The sequence below is a fragment of the Mustelus asterias genome, chromosome 18 (assembly GCF_964213995.1).
Source record: "Mustelus asterias chromosome 18, sMusAst1.hap1.1, whole genome shotgun sequence".
In the NCBI taxonomy this organism is placed as follows: Eukaryota; Metazoa; Chordata; class Chondrichthyes; order Carcharhiniformes; family Triakidae; genus Mustelus; species Mustelus asterias.
Genome location: NC_135818.1, coordinates 69,310,008 through 69,329,085, shown reverse-complemented (window position 1 = coordinate 69,329,085; position 19,078 = coordinate 69,310,008). Strand labels below are relative to the sequence as shown.

Below are 19,078 nucleotides of genomic sequence, written 5' to 3'. Positions count from 1 at the left end.
AATCTTTTAAATTCTCTCTTTTATTTTGCAGAATCCTGGAAAAGCAGCCAGCATAATCAAGGACCCCACGCACCCCGGACATACTCTCTTCCACCTGCTTCCGTTGGGAAAAAGATACAAAAGTCTGAGATCACTCACCAACCAACTCAAGAACTGCTTCTTCCCTGCTGCCACCAGACTTTTCAATGGACTTACCATATATTAAGCTGATCTTTCTCTACACCCTAGTTATGACTGTAACACTATATTCTGCACCCTCTCCTTTCATTCTCCCCAATGTACTCTATGAACGGTATGCTTTGTCTATATAGTGTGCAAGAAACAATATTTTTCACTGTATGCCAATACATGTGACAAAAAATCAATTCATTCTTCCTGAATATTAATTGAATCTTGCTCCTGACATTTGTCATAAGCCCACCTTTCTCTGTTTCATTTTAACTTGTCATCACTTGTCAGCCAGGGTGCATTTGCTCAGGATGCTTTCTTTACCTTTTCTCTTGAAATGAACACGCTTAGTTAATTATCTCTTCCTGGAATTTCCCCCATTGCTCTGTTACTGATATATCCTGCAATCATCTTTTTCAATCTACCTGTGCTAGGCCTCTTCTTAAACCACTGAAATAATGACACGTGTATGAACTAGCTACACTTGGAGAAATGTGTTTCCTTTTTATTTGATTTGGTCTATAACACACAATTACATGTAATTTAGCACAATTTAACAGTCTGACTCAGAAAGACCATAAAGATAACTTATGCAGAACTGTAAAAGTGCAAACTCAGTTAATGTGGTATTAGCTCAAGTTAAAGAAATATGATAAATTGAGTGACTATCTCTGGGTTGCAATTTCTATGATTCTGAAATAGTGTGAGTTGTTCTGTAATTGAAGCTAAAGTATATTACTGGAGCAATATAGATCACATTTGCCTCTGCATTCAGATTATACCAAAACCTGGGAATTTTCTGTGTTGACTTTGAATGCCAAAACTAGGACAATGACATTGATGTTCTTTGATGAGCGCAATAGGTCATGTAAATTAGGAGAGGATCCCTCTGTAATCTGACATATAATCCTCACTAAATTATTCTTCCTCAGTACCAACCTTTTGAAATTATGCTTTTTTAAAATTCATTCGTGGGATGTGGGCTTCACTGGCTAGCCCAGCATTTATTGCCCATCCTTAATTGTCCTTGAGGATGTGGTGGTAAGCTGCCTTCTTGAACTGCTGCAGTCCATGTACTGTGGGTACATCCACAGTGCTGTTAGGAAGGGAGTTCCCAGACTTTGAACCAGTGACAGTGAAGGAATGGCAATATTTTTTTGAAGTCAGGATAGTGAGTGGTTTGGAGGGGAACTTCCAGGTGGTGGTGTTCCCGTGTATCCGCTCCCCTTATCCTTCTAGGTGGTAGTCGTCATGGGTTTGGAAGGTGCTGCCTAAGAACCTTGGTGAGATCCTGCAGTGCATCTTGTAGATGGCACATATTGCTGCCACTGTGTGGCAGTAGTGGAGAGAGTGAATGTTTATGGATGAGGTGCCAGTCAAGTGGGCTGCTTTGCCCTGGATGGTGTCAAGATTCTTGAGTGTTGTTGGAGCTGCACTCATCCAGGCAAGAAGAGTATTCCTTCACATTCCTGACTTGTCTCTTATAAATTGTGGAGAGGATTTTGGGGAGTCAGGAAGTGAGTTACTCACAGCAGGATCCCCAGCCTTTGACCTACTCTTGTAGCCATAGTATTTATTCGGACAGTCCAGTTAAGTTTCTGGTCAATGTTAGCCACCAGAATGTTGGTCATGGGGGATACAGCAATGGGAATGCCATTGAATGTCAAGGGGTGATGATTAGATTCTCTCTTGTTGGAAATGGTCCTTTCCTGGCACTTGTGTGGCACAAATATTAACTGAATCTGTTACAAAGATATTAAATGATGTGGAGATGCCAGACTTGGACTAAGGTGGGTACCTGTGATTATCCCTTTCTTCATTCACATTGTCTGTACCTGTAGAGACTTGATTACCTGTAAAGACTCACATTCCAACCATTATCTTGCAATTGAGTCTGTGTCTATATATGCCATGTTTGTGAACCCACCTCTCCACTCACCTGATGAAGGAGCAGTGTTCCAAAAGCTTGTGATACCAAACAAATCTGTTGGACTTTAACCTGGTGTTGTGAGACTTCTTACTGAGCCAAAGATATTAAAGCATGCACTGGAGGGTGTCCATTTCAGGAATGCAATTCATGTACTCATACGACTGTCCTCAACTAATTATAATGTTAATGTTGGAGCAATGTCAGAAATCTGAGGTGAAAAGCAAAGATACAAGGTACATGTTCCTGAGGTTGATCAGAAGTATAAAAAAGATGTAAGCAACTTCATAACAGGTAACAGTAGGAGGATTATTTTAACCATATTAGATGTCAGGTGGTGAAGAAACATGGCATAATGCATCCCCCCCCAAAGCACATGCCCTCATTCCACCCTGCCACTCAAATCCCTAGCCCATGCCTGGGTCACTTTGAACCTCAACTTCCCTTTCACTTTCTTCAACCTCCACACCACATTGCAGCTTATCTGAAAATCAACCATTATACCTACAGGAAGTGCCACATCCCTCTCTGTGAAAACTCCATTGACACTCTGCGCTCCAACAGCTTGACTTTCAAGATAAATTTTCATGTCTCAGGCTCCTCCATAATTCGCGAGGACCCGAGTCCCCGCATCCAGCAGATAAGTTCATGCTTTGGGTGTAGTCCCTTGTCAAAACTGTCCTGCAAATGAAATGTTTAGCTGGCTAATTCTCTCCACTAATGTCCTTAGACCTGCTAGGCATTTGCAGCATTTTATTTTCATTTGACGTGACAACAATTGGAGCACGTAACAAGAACATAAGAAATAGAAGCTGGAGTAGGCTACCTGCCCTTCAAGCTTGCCCTGCCATTCAATACGAGGATGGCTGATCTATGCCGGCCTTAACTCCTTTTCTGTGCCATTTCCCCAATCCTCGAACTATCAAATGTTTATCCACCTCCACTTTGAAATACTTTGAATGATCTAGCCTCTTTGGGGCAGAGAATTCCAGAGATTCACCACCCCCTGCAAGAAGAAATTTCTACGGACCTCAGTTTTAAATGACTGGCGCTTTAACTTGTAGCTATGTCCATAAAATATTGTATGTGAGAGATGAGATGCGCTTGTTCCAATGTAACTTATAATTATTGAGTACGATGACAGCCACATGAATAAATATGACAAGGGATTTTTTAAAAATTACCTCAAAAGAAATTCAATGGCTGAGATGTGTTTTGGACACCCTTGAGGACACCAAATAAACTTAATATCATATATTAAGCTGATCCTTTTCTTCACCCTACTTGTAACTGCAACACTATATTCTGCACCCGATCCTTTTCCTTTTCCCCCAGGTACTTTATGAATGGTATGCTTTGCCTATAAAGCGCATAAATCAAATTTTAAAAAACACATCATTTAGGAAAAAACGTGCTTGCTGGAATTTTACCACCTCGCCCACCAGAGACTTGTAAGATCCCGCCTGAGGTCAACAGAGAATGCTCTTCTGCGAGCCTTGCTTGCCCCGATTTTGGGGTGGGTGAGCTGGTAAAATTCCAGCTGCTATCTCTGGAGAGGCACTCCAAACACGAGTAGAGGTACAAACGACAAATGTTCACCAAGTTCAGTGTCATAAGGTGATTAAAATCAATGATCCACTGGGGAGACTTGACTTGATTTATTATTGTCCCATATATTAGTATACAGTGAAAAGTATTATTTCTTGCGCACTATACAGACAAAGCGTACCGTATATAGAGAAGGAAAGGAGTGGGTGCAGAATGTAACATTGCAGAAAGGACATTACTTACTGCAAGGTTAATTCTTGTTTTCAAAAGAATACAATTGGGATCACATAAATGGGATGGGTACCAGTTGTATGGTGGCACAGAGGTTAGCACTGCTGCCTCACAGCACCAGGAACACGGTTTTGATTCCCGGCTTGGGTCACTGTCTATGCAGAGTCTGCATGTTCTCCCTGTGTCTGCATGAGTTTCCTCGGGGTGCTCTGGTTTCCTCCCACAGTCTGAAAGAAGTGCTGGTTAGGTACAGTAACCACGCTTAAAAATTCTCCCTCAGTGTACCACCTCCACATCATAAAAATTCTCCCTCGGTGTACCACCTGTGTACCATCTCCACATCATAAAAATTCTCCCTCGGTGTACCTGAACAGGCGTGGGAGTGTGGCGACTAGGGGATTTTTCACAGTAAACCTCATTGCAATGTTAATGTAAGCCTAACTGTGACACTAATAAAATAAAAACCTAGGAACAGCAGCACCCTGCTTCACCCCCTCCCCCCAAACACCTCTCCCCCAAAAATATTGATCACGAATTTAGAGTGCACAATCTAAAAGAAGGAGGATTTTAATTTATGAACAAGCCAGACTTGTTTAGAGGGTAGAAGAAAGTGGTGTGTAAATTGCGGTCGGATGTATCAATGGTGGGTTTGGGATTTTTTTTTCCCGGGGAAGGGCAGGATATCTTTAAGGATTGAGAGAGAGAGTGTGTGTTGGAGAGGAATGACCATGTTGGGGAACGGCTCGGGAGCGACCCCTGTCTTGCCCGAGCCGCAGCCGCCGCTATTTATTTATAATGCGAAGCCGGGCTGTGTGCGATTTCAATGAGCTTTCTCTTTGAGAGGGGGAGGAGGAACCGGGCTGGAGGCGGCCGCTGGCTGTAGCTCTCTCTGTGTGTGTGTGTGTATGTGGCCGGGCTGTGTTTGAGAGTAGCCCCAGGAGGGGGGCTGGAGACTGAGTGTGGGAGCCGGGGACTCGCTCCACTCAAGAGGAGGCGATTACAGAGACAGCGGAGCCTGATCCAAAGCCCCGGGCGCGAATAAGCAGGGCAAGAGAGAGAGAGAGAGATTTGTGATGAGCCGGGCACTCAGCATTGATCGAGGTCCTTTTACACTTTTTTCCCCCCCTTTTTAAAACCCAAAATCTCCCTTAATTGTCATTTATTTCTGCATGGCCATTGCGATTTCTTTTGGCATTTATCCCCTGTGCATGGAAATGTGAGCTGTGTTAGCCGGGGCTGTGTCTTCCCCTCTCTCTATATAAAAGGTTAACCATTGATTTGCAGGTTCGCCAACCTACGGCAGAGACACGGTGTAGACTTCACTTCCGCACTTGTTCTGGTCTTCAAGATGCAGACTTGGCTGAAAGGCAAACGTGTCGGATACTGGCTGAGCGAGAAGAAGATCAAAAAGCTGAATTTCCAGGCCTTCGCGGACCTTTGCAGGTAAGGCTGAGGACCACCCCCACATCTTTTCTTTTTGTTTTAGGGTGGAAGGGGGTGGATGAATGGGATTGTGGCTGGGCTGTGAGGGAGCAGGAAATAAAACGCTGATGTAAGGCAGCAGAAACTCATGTGCAAAGCCCGCTTCACCAGCTAGAGGAAGGGGGAGAGAGAGAGAGACATGAGCATTGATCTGTGCTGCACAGTCACCATCACTTTGTTCAGTCCCTAATCTCCAGCAATTGGATAAAAGGGCACAATCTTGGAAGATGAGATCTGTAGGTTTAAATTTTTTTTAAAAAACAGAATACTTTATTTCCACCACCCTTCCCCTTGGTCTTTTTGTTTTTTTTTGCAAAAGCATTGCCAATGCACTGTGCTGGAAAAGGGGAGACTTGCTTTCTGGTGAAAGTTTAAGAATGGAGAAAGTGGCTCTGGGTCTCTGACCGCACGAGGTTGTAGGGCTGGCTTCAAGGAGCAGTTTGCAGAGACGGCAGCCGAGGAGTAAGAACTCTTCTTTCACAGTTACTGTTGATAGGGAGCCTTGAGGATGCTGTTGACAAGACTAGGGGCAGGAATCTCCATTGTGGCCCAAGCATGGAGTATTATTATCTTGGACCCTTTTTTTTGAGTTGGTCCTTGTTTTGCTGTGGATTTGGTTGAGGGGTCAAAATGATCTCTGGAAATGGCCTCTTGTTTAATCTGCTAGGAGTGGGGTCATTTTGATAAGGTTGCTGCTTGTGGCCTTAAGCTTCTTTTGGTTCAGGTCCAGCCCAAGAAGGGGTGCAGTGCCTTATCTTGTCAGCTTGGATCTTGTTTATTTCTCTTGTGGGAACCATGAATTGTTTTTTGGAGCAAGCAGGGATTTGGGTTTACCTGGTCCGTTCTGAGCGTTGGCTTTGTAGCTTTAAAGATGGAGTAAAAAAAGTTTTTAAAAAAACTCACTCTGCCCCCCGCCCCCCTGTAAACCAGCAATCTGTCTAACACAGCCTTAAAATCATAGAATTCCTTGATTTGATGCAAGGACCCAGCCACTATGCTCTGTGGAAGAGAATTCCAAAGGCTAAAGAAATTCCTCATCATCCCCTTCTTGAATGGGATGCCTTATTTTGAAACTGTGCCCCTCTAGTTCTAGATTCACTTGCAGGAAGGAACATCTTCCCAGCATCTAAAGTGCACGGTCGTACAGCACTGCTGCTTCACAGCGCCAGAGACCCAGGTTCACTTCTGGTCTTGGGTGACTGACTGTGTGGAGTTTGCACATCTCCCTTGTGCCTCCGTGGATTTCCTCCGGGTGCTCCGGTTTCCTCCCACAGTCCAAAGAGGTGCATGTTAGATTGATTAAAGATCTGTAAGTTAGGGGCATTAGTGGGATGAATATGTGGGGTTACGGGGATAGGGCCTGGATAAGATGCTCTGTCAGAGTCAGTGCTGACTTGCTGGGCCAATTGGCCTCCTTCTGCACCATAGGGTTTCTATGATTCTATTAAGCCACCTCAGAATCTTGTTTCAATTAGGTCACTTCTTATAAACCCCGATGAGTATAAGCCCAACCTGCTCAACTTGTTCAACCTTGCCTGATAAGACAACCTTTTATCCCAGGAATTAGCCTCATGAACCTCTCAACTGCTTCCAATGCAAGTATATCCCTCCTTAAGTAAGGTGACCAAAACTATGCACAGTACCTATAGGTGTGGTCTCGCCAATGGCCTGTACAACTGAAACAAGACTTCCCTACTTTTATATTCCAAATAAGGACAACATTCCATTTGCCTTCCTGATGACTGGTTGGACCTGCATGCTAACCGTTTGTGTTTTATATGCAAAGGGTACCCAGATCCTTCTGTATTGCATCATTATGCAGTATCTCTTAATTTAAATATTATGGTGCTTTTCTACTCTTCCTGCCAAAGTGGTCTCACATTATGCTAACTTACTTAACTTATATATATTCCTGTACAGATTATTTGTGTCCTGCTTGCAGCTTGTTTTCCTACCTATCTTTGTGTTATCAGTAAATTTGGCTGTAATACAGTATGTCACTCCATCAAAGTCATCCAGACTGAGTGTTAGCAGGATCCACACCAATGTCTTATACTAAGCAATTATAATTTATGGCAATCCACTGGTTATAGAATCCCTACAGTGCAGAAGAAGGCCATTCGGCCCATCGAGTCTGCACCGACCACAATCCCATCCAGACCCTATCCCCAGGCTATTGGACTAGACGGGATTGAGGTTCATAAGGAGGAGGTGTTAGCAATTCTGGAAAGTTTGAAAATAGATAAGTCGCCTGGGCCGGATGGGATTTATCCTAGGATTCTCTGGGAGGCTAGGGAGGAGATTGCAGAGCCTTTCGCTTTGATCTTTATGTCGTCATTGACTACAGGAATAGCAAGAAGTCTCACAACACCAGGTTAAAGTCCACAGGAATAGTGCCAGAAGATTGGAGGATAGCAAATGTTGTCCCCTTGTTCAAGAAGGGGAGTAGAGACAACCCTGGTAATTATAGACCAGTGAGCCTTACTTCTGTTGTGGGCAAAGTTTTGGAAAGGATTATAAGAGATAGGATTTATAATCATCTAGAAAGGAATAATTTGATTAGGGATAGTCAACACGGTTTTGTAAAGGGTAGGTCGTGCCTCACAAACCTTATTGAGTTCTTTGAGAAGGTGACCAAAGAGGTGGATGAGGGTAAAGCAGTTGATATGGTATATATGGATTTCAGTAAAGCGTTTGACAAGGTTCCCCACGGTAAACTATTGCAGAAAATACGGACGCATGGGATTGAGTGGTTTGGATCAGAAATTGGCTAGCTGTAAGAAGACAGAGTGTGGTGGTTGATGGGAAATGTTCATCCTGGAGTACAGTTACTAGTGGCATACCACAAGGATCTGTTTTGGGGCCACTGCTGTTTGTTGTTTTTATAAATGACCTGGATGAGGGCGTAGAAGGATGGATTAGTAAATTTGCGGACGACAGTAAAGTCGGTGGAGTTGTGGACAGTGCGGAAGGATGTTGCAGAGGGACATAGATAAGCTGCAGAGCTGGGCTGAGAGGTGGCAAATGGAGTTTAATGCGGAGAAGTGTGAGGTGATTCACTTTGGAAGGAGTAACAGAATTATAGAGTACTGGGCTAATGGTAAGATACTTGGTAGTGTGGATGAGCAGAGAGATCTCGGTGTCCATGGGCATTGATCCCTGAAAGTTGGCACCCACGTTGATAGGGTTGTTAAGAAGGTGTACGGTGTGTTAGCTTTTATTGGTAGAGGGATTGAGTTTCGGAGCCATGAGGTCATGTTGCAGCTGTACAAAACTCTGGTGCGGCCGCACTTGGAGTATTGCGTATAGTTCTGGTTGCCGCATTATAGGAGGGATGTGGAAGCATTAGAAAGGTTGCAGAGGAGATTTGCCAGGATGTTGCCTGGTATGGTGGGAAGGTCTTATGAGGAAAGGCTGAGGAACTTGAGGCTGTTTTCGTTAGAGAGAAGAAGGTTAAGAGGTGACTTAATAGAGGCATACAAGATGATCAGAGGATTAGATAGGGTGGACAGTGAGAGCCTTTTTCCTTGGATGGTGATGGCTAGCACAAGGGGACATAGCTTTAAATTGAGGGGTGATAGATATAGGACAGATGTCAGAGGTAAGCTCTTTACTCAGAGAGTAGTAAGGGCGTGGAATGCCCTGCCTGCAGCAGTAGTGGACTCGCCAACATTAAGGGCATTTAAATGGCCATTGGATAAACATATGGATGATATTGGAATAGTGTAGGTTAGATGGGCTTTAGATTGGTGTCACAGGTCGGCGCAACATCGAGGGCTGAAGGGCCTGTACTGCACTGTAATGTTCTATGTTCTATAACACCATGCATTTACACTAGCTAGCCCCCCCTGACACTAAGGGTCAATTTAGCATGACCAATCCACCTAACCCGCACATTTTTTGGATTGTGGAAGAAAACTGGACCACCCAGAGGAAACCCACACAGACACGTGAAGACTATGCAAACTCCACACAGTGACCCAAGTCGGGATTCGAACCCGGGACCCTAGCGCTGTGAGTCATCAGCGCTAACCACCGTGTCACTGTGCTGTCCGGTTATAGTTTGCCCACCTGAAAATGACACATTTATCCTGACACATTTTTCCTGTTTGTTAGTCAATCCTCTATCTATGTTAATATATTGCCCCAACATTATGAACTTTTATCCTGTGCAGCAATCTTTTATTGGCACTTTATTGAATGCCTTTTAGAAATCCAAATACACTGGTTCTACTTTATACACCCTGCTCTAATAACTCTAATAAATATGTCAAACACCATAAGAGAAAATGCTGGAAAATCTCAACAGGTCTGGCAGCATCTGTAAGGAGAGAAAAGAGCTGACGTTTTGAGTCCAGATGACCCTTTGTCAAAGCATCCAGCACCCGCAGTAATTTGCTTTTATTTATGTCAAACACCATTTCCCTTTCACAAAATCCCTGATTGTATTACGATTTTGTAAATATCCTGCTGTTGCCTCCCCAAAGATAGATGTTAGACTAACTGGCCTTTTAGTTTCCTGCTTTCTGTCTCCCTCCAATTTCCCGGGATTTTTCTAGAATCTAGGGCATTTTGGGAGTGAATCCACTATCTTTGCAACCACTTCTTTTAAGATGCTATAATGAAGGCCATCAAGACCAAGGGACTTATCAGTTTTCTTAGTACTTTTTATCCAGTGATGGTGATTGTTCAAGTTCCTCTGTCTCTTTTGATTCTTGATTTTCTACTATTCTTGGAATGCTTTCTGCATCTTCCACTGGGATATAAAATACTTGTTGAAAGTCTCTGCCATTTCCTTGTTTCTGTCACCCTCTAAGGGACCAAAACTTACTTTAGCTACTCCCTTCCTTTTTATATACTTGCAGAAGCTTTAACTTGCTGTCTGATTTTACATTTCTTGCTAGCTTTTTTTCATACGCCAATCTCTCAAAGGGCCAAATGGCCTTGTTCTGCTCTTATATCTTACGGTCTCTCCATTTTTATTATTCTTTAGTCATCCTTTGGACATGGGTAACATGGTGGCATAATGGTTAGCTTCATAGCGCCAGGGACCTAAGTTCAATTCCCGGTTTGGGTCATTGTCTGTGTGGAGTCTGCCCATTCTCACAGTATTTTCACAGTAACTTCATTGCAGTGTTAATGTAAGCCTACTTATGACACTAATAAGTAAACTTTAAAACTTTAGTTATGCAATTGACCAGTACACTGGTCCCAGAATGGTTCAGGTGTAGCCGGTCACAGCGGTTTAGCTCCCTCTTTCCCCAGTACTAATGCCAGTGTCCATGATTCGAAACCTCTTTCTCCCCCACCAATCTTTGGGCGATCCATCTAGCTGTCTAATCTCATTTGCTCATGGCTCGGGTAGTCATCCAGAAATTATTAACTTTTTATAGTTCTACTTTTTAACTTGATACCCAACTGCTCGTACTCCCTCGGCAGAACCTCTTTCTTAGTCCCATATGTGTCGGAGCCCCATGGTCCTAGTTATGTAGAGTCTCATTGTCAAGATTGGATTCAAAATTGGGAAACAGAGTGGGTCAACACCCAAGCTCTAGGGATGCAGATCTTTAGTATACTGTGCAGTCTGATGATGGGTTGCCTTATCCAAGTGTGTAGCCTTCAAGCTTTATTAAAGTTTATTTATTAGTGTCACAAGTAGGCTTACATTAACACTGCAATGAAGTTACTGTGAAAATCCCCTAATTGCTACATTCCGGGGCCTGTTTGGCTACACTGAGGGAGAATTTAGCATAGCCAATGCACCTAACCAGCATATCTTTCGGACTGTGGGAGGAAACCAGAGCACCTGGAGCAAACACCCACGCAGACACGGGGAGAACATGCAGACTCCGCACAGACAATGACCCAAGCCGGGAATCGAACCCGGGTCCCTGGCGCTGTGAGGCAGCGATACTGACTATTGTGCCACTAAATACTGGAGCTGCACGCTTTGCGTAAGAATCCATGAAATGGGAAATAACTTGAACTTCATCAGTATTGCTCAAATTTACCCAAAGCTACTGTCAATCTGGGTCCAATCAACCACCAGTACCTTTAACATGGCGGTAAAGTGTCTCAAGGTCTTTTCTCTGGAGCATTTTCAATCCCGTAAAATGTTCTAAACTTTGCAGTTCATTTTATTGAACACTTTAGAGTTAGGGTGTCAAGTCACTTGTTTTGTTTTTAAGTTGAGTATTGGGATGTGTGGGCTGCTGTTATATTTGCCTCCAGAAAAATGCATGATGGGGCAATCGTTACACCTGAAGTCCCAATGTAGTTTTTCTTAGGTTTTCTTTTGAAGACTGTATTAGCTTTCTGGGTACTTAAAGACTTTCAATACCTGGTACCGATTAACTGAATTCCAACTAGTGACGTTTTTGAGAATGGCGGTGGGGAAAAGGGCCAGGACGAAATAGCTCCAGTCCACGGGCCTGCACAGTGGGTTAGCACTGCTCCCTCACAGCGCCAGGGACCCGGGTTCAATTCCAGCCTCGGGTCATTGCCTGTGTGTGGAGTTTGAATGTTCTGCCCGTGTCTGTGTGGGTTTCCTCCGGGTGCTCCGGTTTCCTCCCACAGTCCAAAGATGTGCGGGTTAGGTTAATCGGCCATGTTAAATTGTCCCTTGGTGTCGGGGGGGGGGATTAGCAGGGTAAATACATGGGATTGCGGGGATAGGGCCTGGGTGGGATTGTTGTCGGTGCAGGCTCGATGGGCCCAGTGGACTCTCTCTGCTCCGTAGGGATTCTATGAACATTATCTGCCTTTGAGGTATCCTGATACGGGGTAACACAATTATGACAGATTTCTTCATACAACCCAGAACCTAGCAAAAGCACAGGCACTTTAAACTGTGATGAATGCTATTATATTTAAAGGATTCTGTCAATGACAAATCAGTCTGCTATAGCCTCAACTCGAGCAGAATGCAAAAGATGGACAAACATCCTTATGATGATAGAGGGCAAACTGATACATTTTGACGTTCCGAGCAGGAGCTCACCAGGTACTGAGAAATCGTTCAGCAGGGGGCCCTTTAACCTAAAAAACAGATGAGATGAATGCATATTCATGACAGCTGTTAAAGCTACCAGGGATTTGCAATGGACAGCCAGCAATCCGTGGGAGCACAGGCTTGCTACAGAGCCATTAAATGAGCAAAGCTGAATTGTTTTTTTTTGAGGTGCATTGCTTTAGGTTTGAAAAACTATGGATCGGACAAAGCTGTATCTCTGCTGTTATCTTTTTCTTTGAGTTGGTGGGAAGTAAAACATGCGCTGAATATTAAAATTAGCGTGCACCCAATCGGAATACAATCTGATTCGAAATTATGTCGGGAAAGGAAACTAGTTTTTCTGAATGTGGTTGGGGTGATCATAGAATCCATGGAATCCCCACAGTGCAGAAAGAGGCCATTCGGCCCATCGAGTCTGCACTGACCACAATCACACCCAGGCCCTATTCCCGTAACATATTTACCCTGCTAATCCCCCTGACACTCGGGTCAATTTAGCCTGGCCAATCCACCTAACCTGCACATCTTTGGACTCTGGGAGGAAACCGGAGCACCCGAAGGAAACCCACGCAGACACGGGGAGAATGTGTGCAAACTCCACACAGACAGTTATCCGAGGCCGGAATTGAACCCGGGTCCCTGGCGCTGTGAGGCAGCAGTGCTAACCATTGTGCCACCGTGCCGCCCCTGATGGGAACAGGGAAGCAACTCTGGTTGGAGGGGTTAGCAAAGTTATATCATTTATAGGTGATTTTGACATTGACTTTTGGTCTGGCAATGCCACAATTTTAAAATTCTTATCCTTGTTTCCAAATTCCTCCATGACCTGCCCTGCACCCAATCTATGTAAATGCCCTCAGTCTTACAATCCTCCAAGATCTTTCCACTCCTCTAATTCTGGTCTCTTGTGCATCCCTGATTTTCATTTTCAACCTTTGGTGGTCATGATTTCAACTGAATTGTGGAATTCTGTTCCTAAGCCTCCTCGCCTCTTTCCTCTTTCAAGATGTTCCCTCTTTAAGCAAGACTTTTAGCTACTTGCTCTTCGTATGACTTGGTGTCAGATTACATACAAACATGTGAATTAGGAGCAGGAGTAGGCCACTCGGCCCCTCGAGCCTGCTCTGCCATTCAAGGAGATTATGGCTGATCTGGCTGTAACCTCAACTCCACATTTGGCCTACCCTCAGCAATCTTTCACCCCCATTGTTAGTCAAGAATCCATCTAGTTCTGCCTCTAAAATATTTAAAGACCCTCTTCCTCAAAAGTCAGAGGAAGCAGAGTTCCAAAGACCCTCAACTCTGAGAGAAATAAATTCTCATCTCTTTCTTAAATGAGCGACCCCTTATTTTTAAACCCTGACCCCCCCCCCCCCCAAACCCCCCAAGTTCTAGATTCTCCCACAACAAGAAACTTCCTCTCCACAACCACCCTGTCAAGACCCCTCAGAATCTTGTATGTTTCAATCAAGTCATCTCTTACTCTTCTAAACTCCAGTGTATATCAGCCTAGCCTCCCAGCCTTTTCACATTAGACAACCTTCCCATTCATGGTACTGGTCTATAAACCTTTGCTAAATTGTTTCTAGCACATTTACATCTTTCCTTAAATAAGACGACCAGTACTGTACACGGCACTCCAGATGTTGTCTCACCAGTGCCTGCACACCAGTGTACATTGCATACTGCATAACCTCCCTTCCTTTGTGTTCAAATCACCTCACAATAAATTATAATGTTCTATTTGCTTTCTAATTGTTTGCTGCACCTGCACACTAGCCCTTTGTGATTCAAGCATTTGGTTAGCCAGATCCCTCTGAATCTGAATTCTGAAAACTCTCACCATTTAGCCAATGGCTGGGATTTTCCAGCTGTTCATGCCAGCGGGATTCTCCAGTGGCGCACCCCCATCCTCTGATTTCACGGTGGCGTGGGGTGACGTCAGTGGGAATTCTCATTGACAGTAGCGGGATCAGAGAATCCCACTGCCAGCGAATGCCACGTCGCTTTCCATCGCCGGGAAACATGCGGCTGGGAGGTCGGAGAATCTCGCCCAATATGTTGTTTTTATTCTTCCTGCCAAAATGGGCAATTTCACATTTGCCCACATTATACTCCATTTACCTGATCTTTGCCCACTCACCTAACCTATCTATGTCCCTGAGTAGCCTTTTTATGTCCTCTTCATAGCTTACATTCCTGCATATCTTTGTGTCATCAACAAATTTAGCAACCATGCCTTTGGTCCCTTCATCTAAGTCCATGTTGTATCTTATAATGTTTCTGTGAAACTCTTGGAGGTTTTTATTAATTATTGATGTCTATTATCTTATTAATTGGTGAAGAAGTATTTTCCACTCTACTGCTGGCTGTGTGGGTTGTTTTAACCATGTTTGAATCAGGCAGCTAACATAACCCAAGAATTATTATGGCATATCATGATTAATTTATATATATGTATGGTAACTAATTTTGTCCTGAGATTAATGGGATCCTTCTCTGCACTTGGAGCTGCCCTTTGCTGCCAATATCTTTTGGATGAGGTTTGGCATATATAGACTAATAGGATACCTGCAGTCCAGAAGGAGGCCATTCGGCCCATCGAACCTGCACCGACAACAATCCCACCCAGGCCCTATTCCCGTAACCCCACATATTTAACCCTGCTAATCCCCTGACACTAGGATCCTTGCAGTCCAGAAAGAGGCCATCCGGCCCACCAAACCCACACTGACAACAATCCCACCCAGGCCCTATTTCCGTTAACCCTCCCTATTTAACCCTGCTAATCCCCCTGACACTAAGGGGCAATTTAGCATGGCCAATCCACCTAACCTGCACATGTTTGGAGTGTGGGAGGAAACCCACTCAGACACGGGGAGAACGTGTAAACTCTATATACACACACACACACACACACACACACAGTCACCCAAGGCCGGAGTTGAACCTTGGTCCCTGGATCTATGAGGCAGCAGTGCTAACCTCTGTGCCACCATGCTGATTGCACCTGGAGCAAAGGTTTTGGACAAGTTCAGTGTGCTCAGAATAACAAAACTGTGGAGTACAAACCCAGTTGTTTAGCAAACAATGGGACAGCAGCTCCCACTGAATGTGTAGGTTTTGGTGTCTGTGTAACGTTACTGTTTGGAATCTGTACAGTATTCAGAGTGTTCTCAAAGTGAGATGTTGCGATGTACAGTAGTTATCTTGCAAATAGATCTATACATCAATTGCCACTGCACCATGAAATGTCAGAAATGTGGTGTTGGATTTATTTGTACATGTTACGTATAAACTTTTTAATGGCTTTCAGATGGACCTAATAGTTTAGATGTAATTAGTTTGTGTGCACATTATAACATCCTTCAGTGTGCTTTTGTTGGAACTTTTGGGAGTGTGGCTATGTAGAATACACTGGGAATTACATTGAAAGCGCGGGTGCTCAACATATTTGGAAGTGACACAAATCGACATACAATAGGTTATAATTAGAGGTTGTTCATGGGGGAACAAATTGGTACTTGCTGCATTTTATTGCATGAGTGTTTTAAGGTTTGTAAAAGTCCTGAGAGCAGCTGACGAGTTGCCACTAGAAGCTCAACATATAAGGTACAGAATGTTGTGTTTAGAACTGCAGGCGTTTTTGTAACTTGAAAACAAATTTGCTTCCCTATTGTCTCAAGACCTGCCAATTTCTGCTGGGTTAAATCATTATTGTACGTGAATGGGAGGAGGTGTGAGTCTAAACACTGAGCGTCAGCAGAATATTTAACCAATCCTGTTTATTTTCAGCAAGGGGCACCACTAGATAATAATCATGAATGGAAACGCTCTTATGGGTCTTTTCCTTTTATTTTGTCTCCCCCTCCTTGTTCTGGAAGAGTGGTGGAGGACTGAAATGTTCCTGTTTTCATTCCCCAGTTGGCAGCAGTTTACACACCCTAGATCAGGCACTTATTCTGCCATCTTGGTCCATATGGCACATTGCCACATCAGGCATTGCAAGAACCATCGGAGGGCGGAAGGGAAAACTCATTCTCCATTAATCTCCTGTGGCACTGCATTCCTTTGATTGCGTTTGCCACCCACGTAACAGTTCAGCTTCCAGGAGACCAGTCACACGTTTTACAATTCCACTAGACTGATGAAATCTTATTTCATTCATTTCAGATGGCAAGTTGTCTCACATTCTTTAAAAAGTACCCAGATGAGCACTTGGCACATCTTAATGTTCAAGGCTAAGGGCCAAGTGCTGAAAATGGGATTAGGTGGGATTAAGTGTCATGGGATCTTGTACGTGCATACAAACAGGCAAACAATTCCTCAGTTTAACTCTATCACATTACCTACCTTATGTGTTCTAGAACTGCAACTTCTAAACTTGGGACTCAGAGATAAGAGTACTCCAGGTGAAATACGCTAATGCTTGGAAAGAGCAAACCTGGATTAGATGGAGAAACATTTCTTCTTCTTTTGCTTTGGAGCCAAATCACTAACACCTTGTCAGTATTGCCCACATCCTAAACACAAAGGCATTTGCTGTTTAAAGGGACTTTCGACTGTTCTCACCCATGTAACAGCATGGTCCATGTACTTTGAAGGGGAAAATGTAATGTTTTATATTGGGGATGATGGTCCCTTTAAAAAGCAAATTTCTCTGAAAGATTTCTTGTAAAAAGCAACTTGCTTCCAGGAACTGATCATGTTACCAAACTGCCTGGGAGATAAACAATTGATTTAAAAGGTGAACAGGAAGTTAATTTTGGAGTGATTAGATTCCTGGATGTTACCAGGATGTTGCCTGGTATGGAGGGGCTTGGTTATGAGGAGAGATTGGGGAAACTGGGGTTGTTCTCCTTGGAAAGACGGAGGATGAGGGGAGACTTAATAGAGGTGTATAAAATTATGAAAGGCATAGATAGGGTGAACGGTGGGAAGCTTTTCCCCGGGTCGGTGGTGACGTTCACGAGGGGTCATAGGTTCAAGGTGAAGGGGGGGAGGTTTAACACAGATATCAGAAGGACATATTTCACACAGAGGGTCGTGGGGGCCTGGAATGTGTTGCCGGGCAAGGTGGTGGAGGCGGACACACTGGGAACGTTTAAGACTTATCTAGACAGCTATATGAACGGAGTGGGAATGGAGGGATACAAAAGAGTGGTCTAGTTTGGACCAGGGAGCGGCGCGGGCTAATTGTTCCTTGTTTCTCGTTTCAAGGCTTCATTCTATGATCATCTTGCTGGTGCCAGTACAGAGCGAGACTGCGGATAGTTGGGAACCTGTCTCGGGGGCAGGGAATTCATATGGTGTTCGTGGAAGTGGAAATGACTAGGGTTGGGAAGCATTTTCCGATCAGGGCCATTGTGATCTCCTGGACTCGTTTCGATCGCCTCAGGGGGTCGGAGAGGAATTTCCCAGATTTTTTTTCCCCATATTGGCCCTGGGGTTTTCACTCTGGGTTTTCGCCTCTCCCTGGAGATCACATGGTCTGGAATGGGGGGTGGGGGTGAGTTAATAGGTTGTGATGAACAAAGCATCGTAGCTGTGAGGGACAGCTCGGTGGATAGGATATTGGTATGTAGATAGGCTGGAAAATTGGGCGGGGATCCTGGATTCAGGATTCAATCCTGGACCGGGGAGCGGCGCGGGCTTGGAGGGCCGAAGGGCCTGTTCCTGTGCTGTATTGTTCTTTGTTCTTTGTTCTTTTGTTCTTTGGATGTGTTTCTGTTTTCAAGCATTTGAGTTTCCAACAAGCTAGTTGCAGGGAATATCTATTTCAAGCAGAATTCAGTTGAAATTATTTTGTGCTGCTGGCTAAAAGGGTTTAAAACCTTGATAACCCAAGGACTGTATTAACAGTAAGTTGAACTTCGAAGATAGCCGAGCTGAGAAGAGAGCGAGAGAGAGTATTCCTAGATGCAAGACTCCAGAGTTAAAGAGCATAGAACCGGGAACGTTCTGATCCGAGGTGACTTCAGGTAAGATACTAGTGATGCCTGTCTTGAACTAGGAGTTTACAACCCTGCGGTGGTTGGAGGAGATTTTAAGGGAAAACCTTGTTAGTAGTAAGTGGATGGCTCAGAATATCTCAACCCTTGTATAAATCTTCGAATGTTTGGAACAGGAAGTGGTTCATCTTCCAATTTCTGATAAATACCTGAATTGAGTTTTTGGGGGTGTAAGTCAAATGGCTGTAGAAAGAAATTTGACTTGGGTTCGGTTTAAGAGTATAGGTGAGTGCATTCATTGTACTCCTAATCTTGCTAATGTAACATACTAAAGTTTATTTATTAGTCATAAGTAGGCTTATGACCACTGCAATAAAGTTGCTGTGAAAATCCCCTAGTCGCCACACTCCAGGACCTATTGGGGTACACTGAGGAAGAATTTGGCATGGCCAATGCACTTAACTAGCACATCTCGGACTGTGGGAGGAAACCGGAAACCCGCGCAAAGAACGTGCAGACTCTGCACAGACAGTGATCCAAGTTGGGAATCGAACCCGGGTCCCTGGCGCAGTGAGGCAGCGGTGCTGCATAGTTAAGGCAGAGCGTAGCTACTAGTGTTCATGTTCTTTGGATTTTCGTGTGATAAAATTATTTTGTTTTAAACAGTAAACCTTATGGCTTCATTCTTTGAGTATCTTTGCTAATGTAAAAGTCAATTTTCTTGGATTAAATTATTGGCTAAAAAGGGATTGGACTTTT

General features: G+C 44.1%; 2 protein-coding genes across 2 annotated transcripts in view; both read left to right on the top strand.

Annotated features, from left to right (window-relative positions):
* Positions 1–68, top strand: part of LOC144507264 (uncharacterized) — a 33,089-nt gene extending 33,021 nt beyond the window's left edge. Inside the window, exon 3 of the mRNA XM_078234271.1 lies at positions 32–68. The gene's annotated coding sequence lies outside the window, so the exon portion shown is untranslated. The remainder of the gene's footprint in view (positions 1–31) is intronic.
* A 4,644-nt stretch (positions 69–4,712) lies between these two features.
* itpk1a (inositol-tetrakisphosphate 1-kinase a) overlaps positions 4,713–19,078 on the top strand; it is a 215,620-nt gene continuing 201,254 nt past the window's right edge. Inside the window, exons 1-2 of the mRNA XM_078234263.1 lie at positions 4,713–4,975; positions 5,159–5,317. Coding sequence (XP_078090389.1) covers positions 5,223–5,317 — 95 coding nt within the window. The 5' untranslated portion in view covers positions 4,713–4,975; positions 5,159–5,222. The remainder of the gene's footprint in view (positions 4,976–5,158; positions 5,318–19,078) is intronic.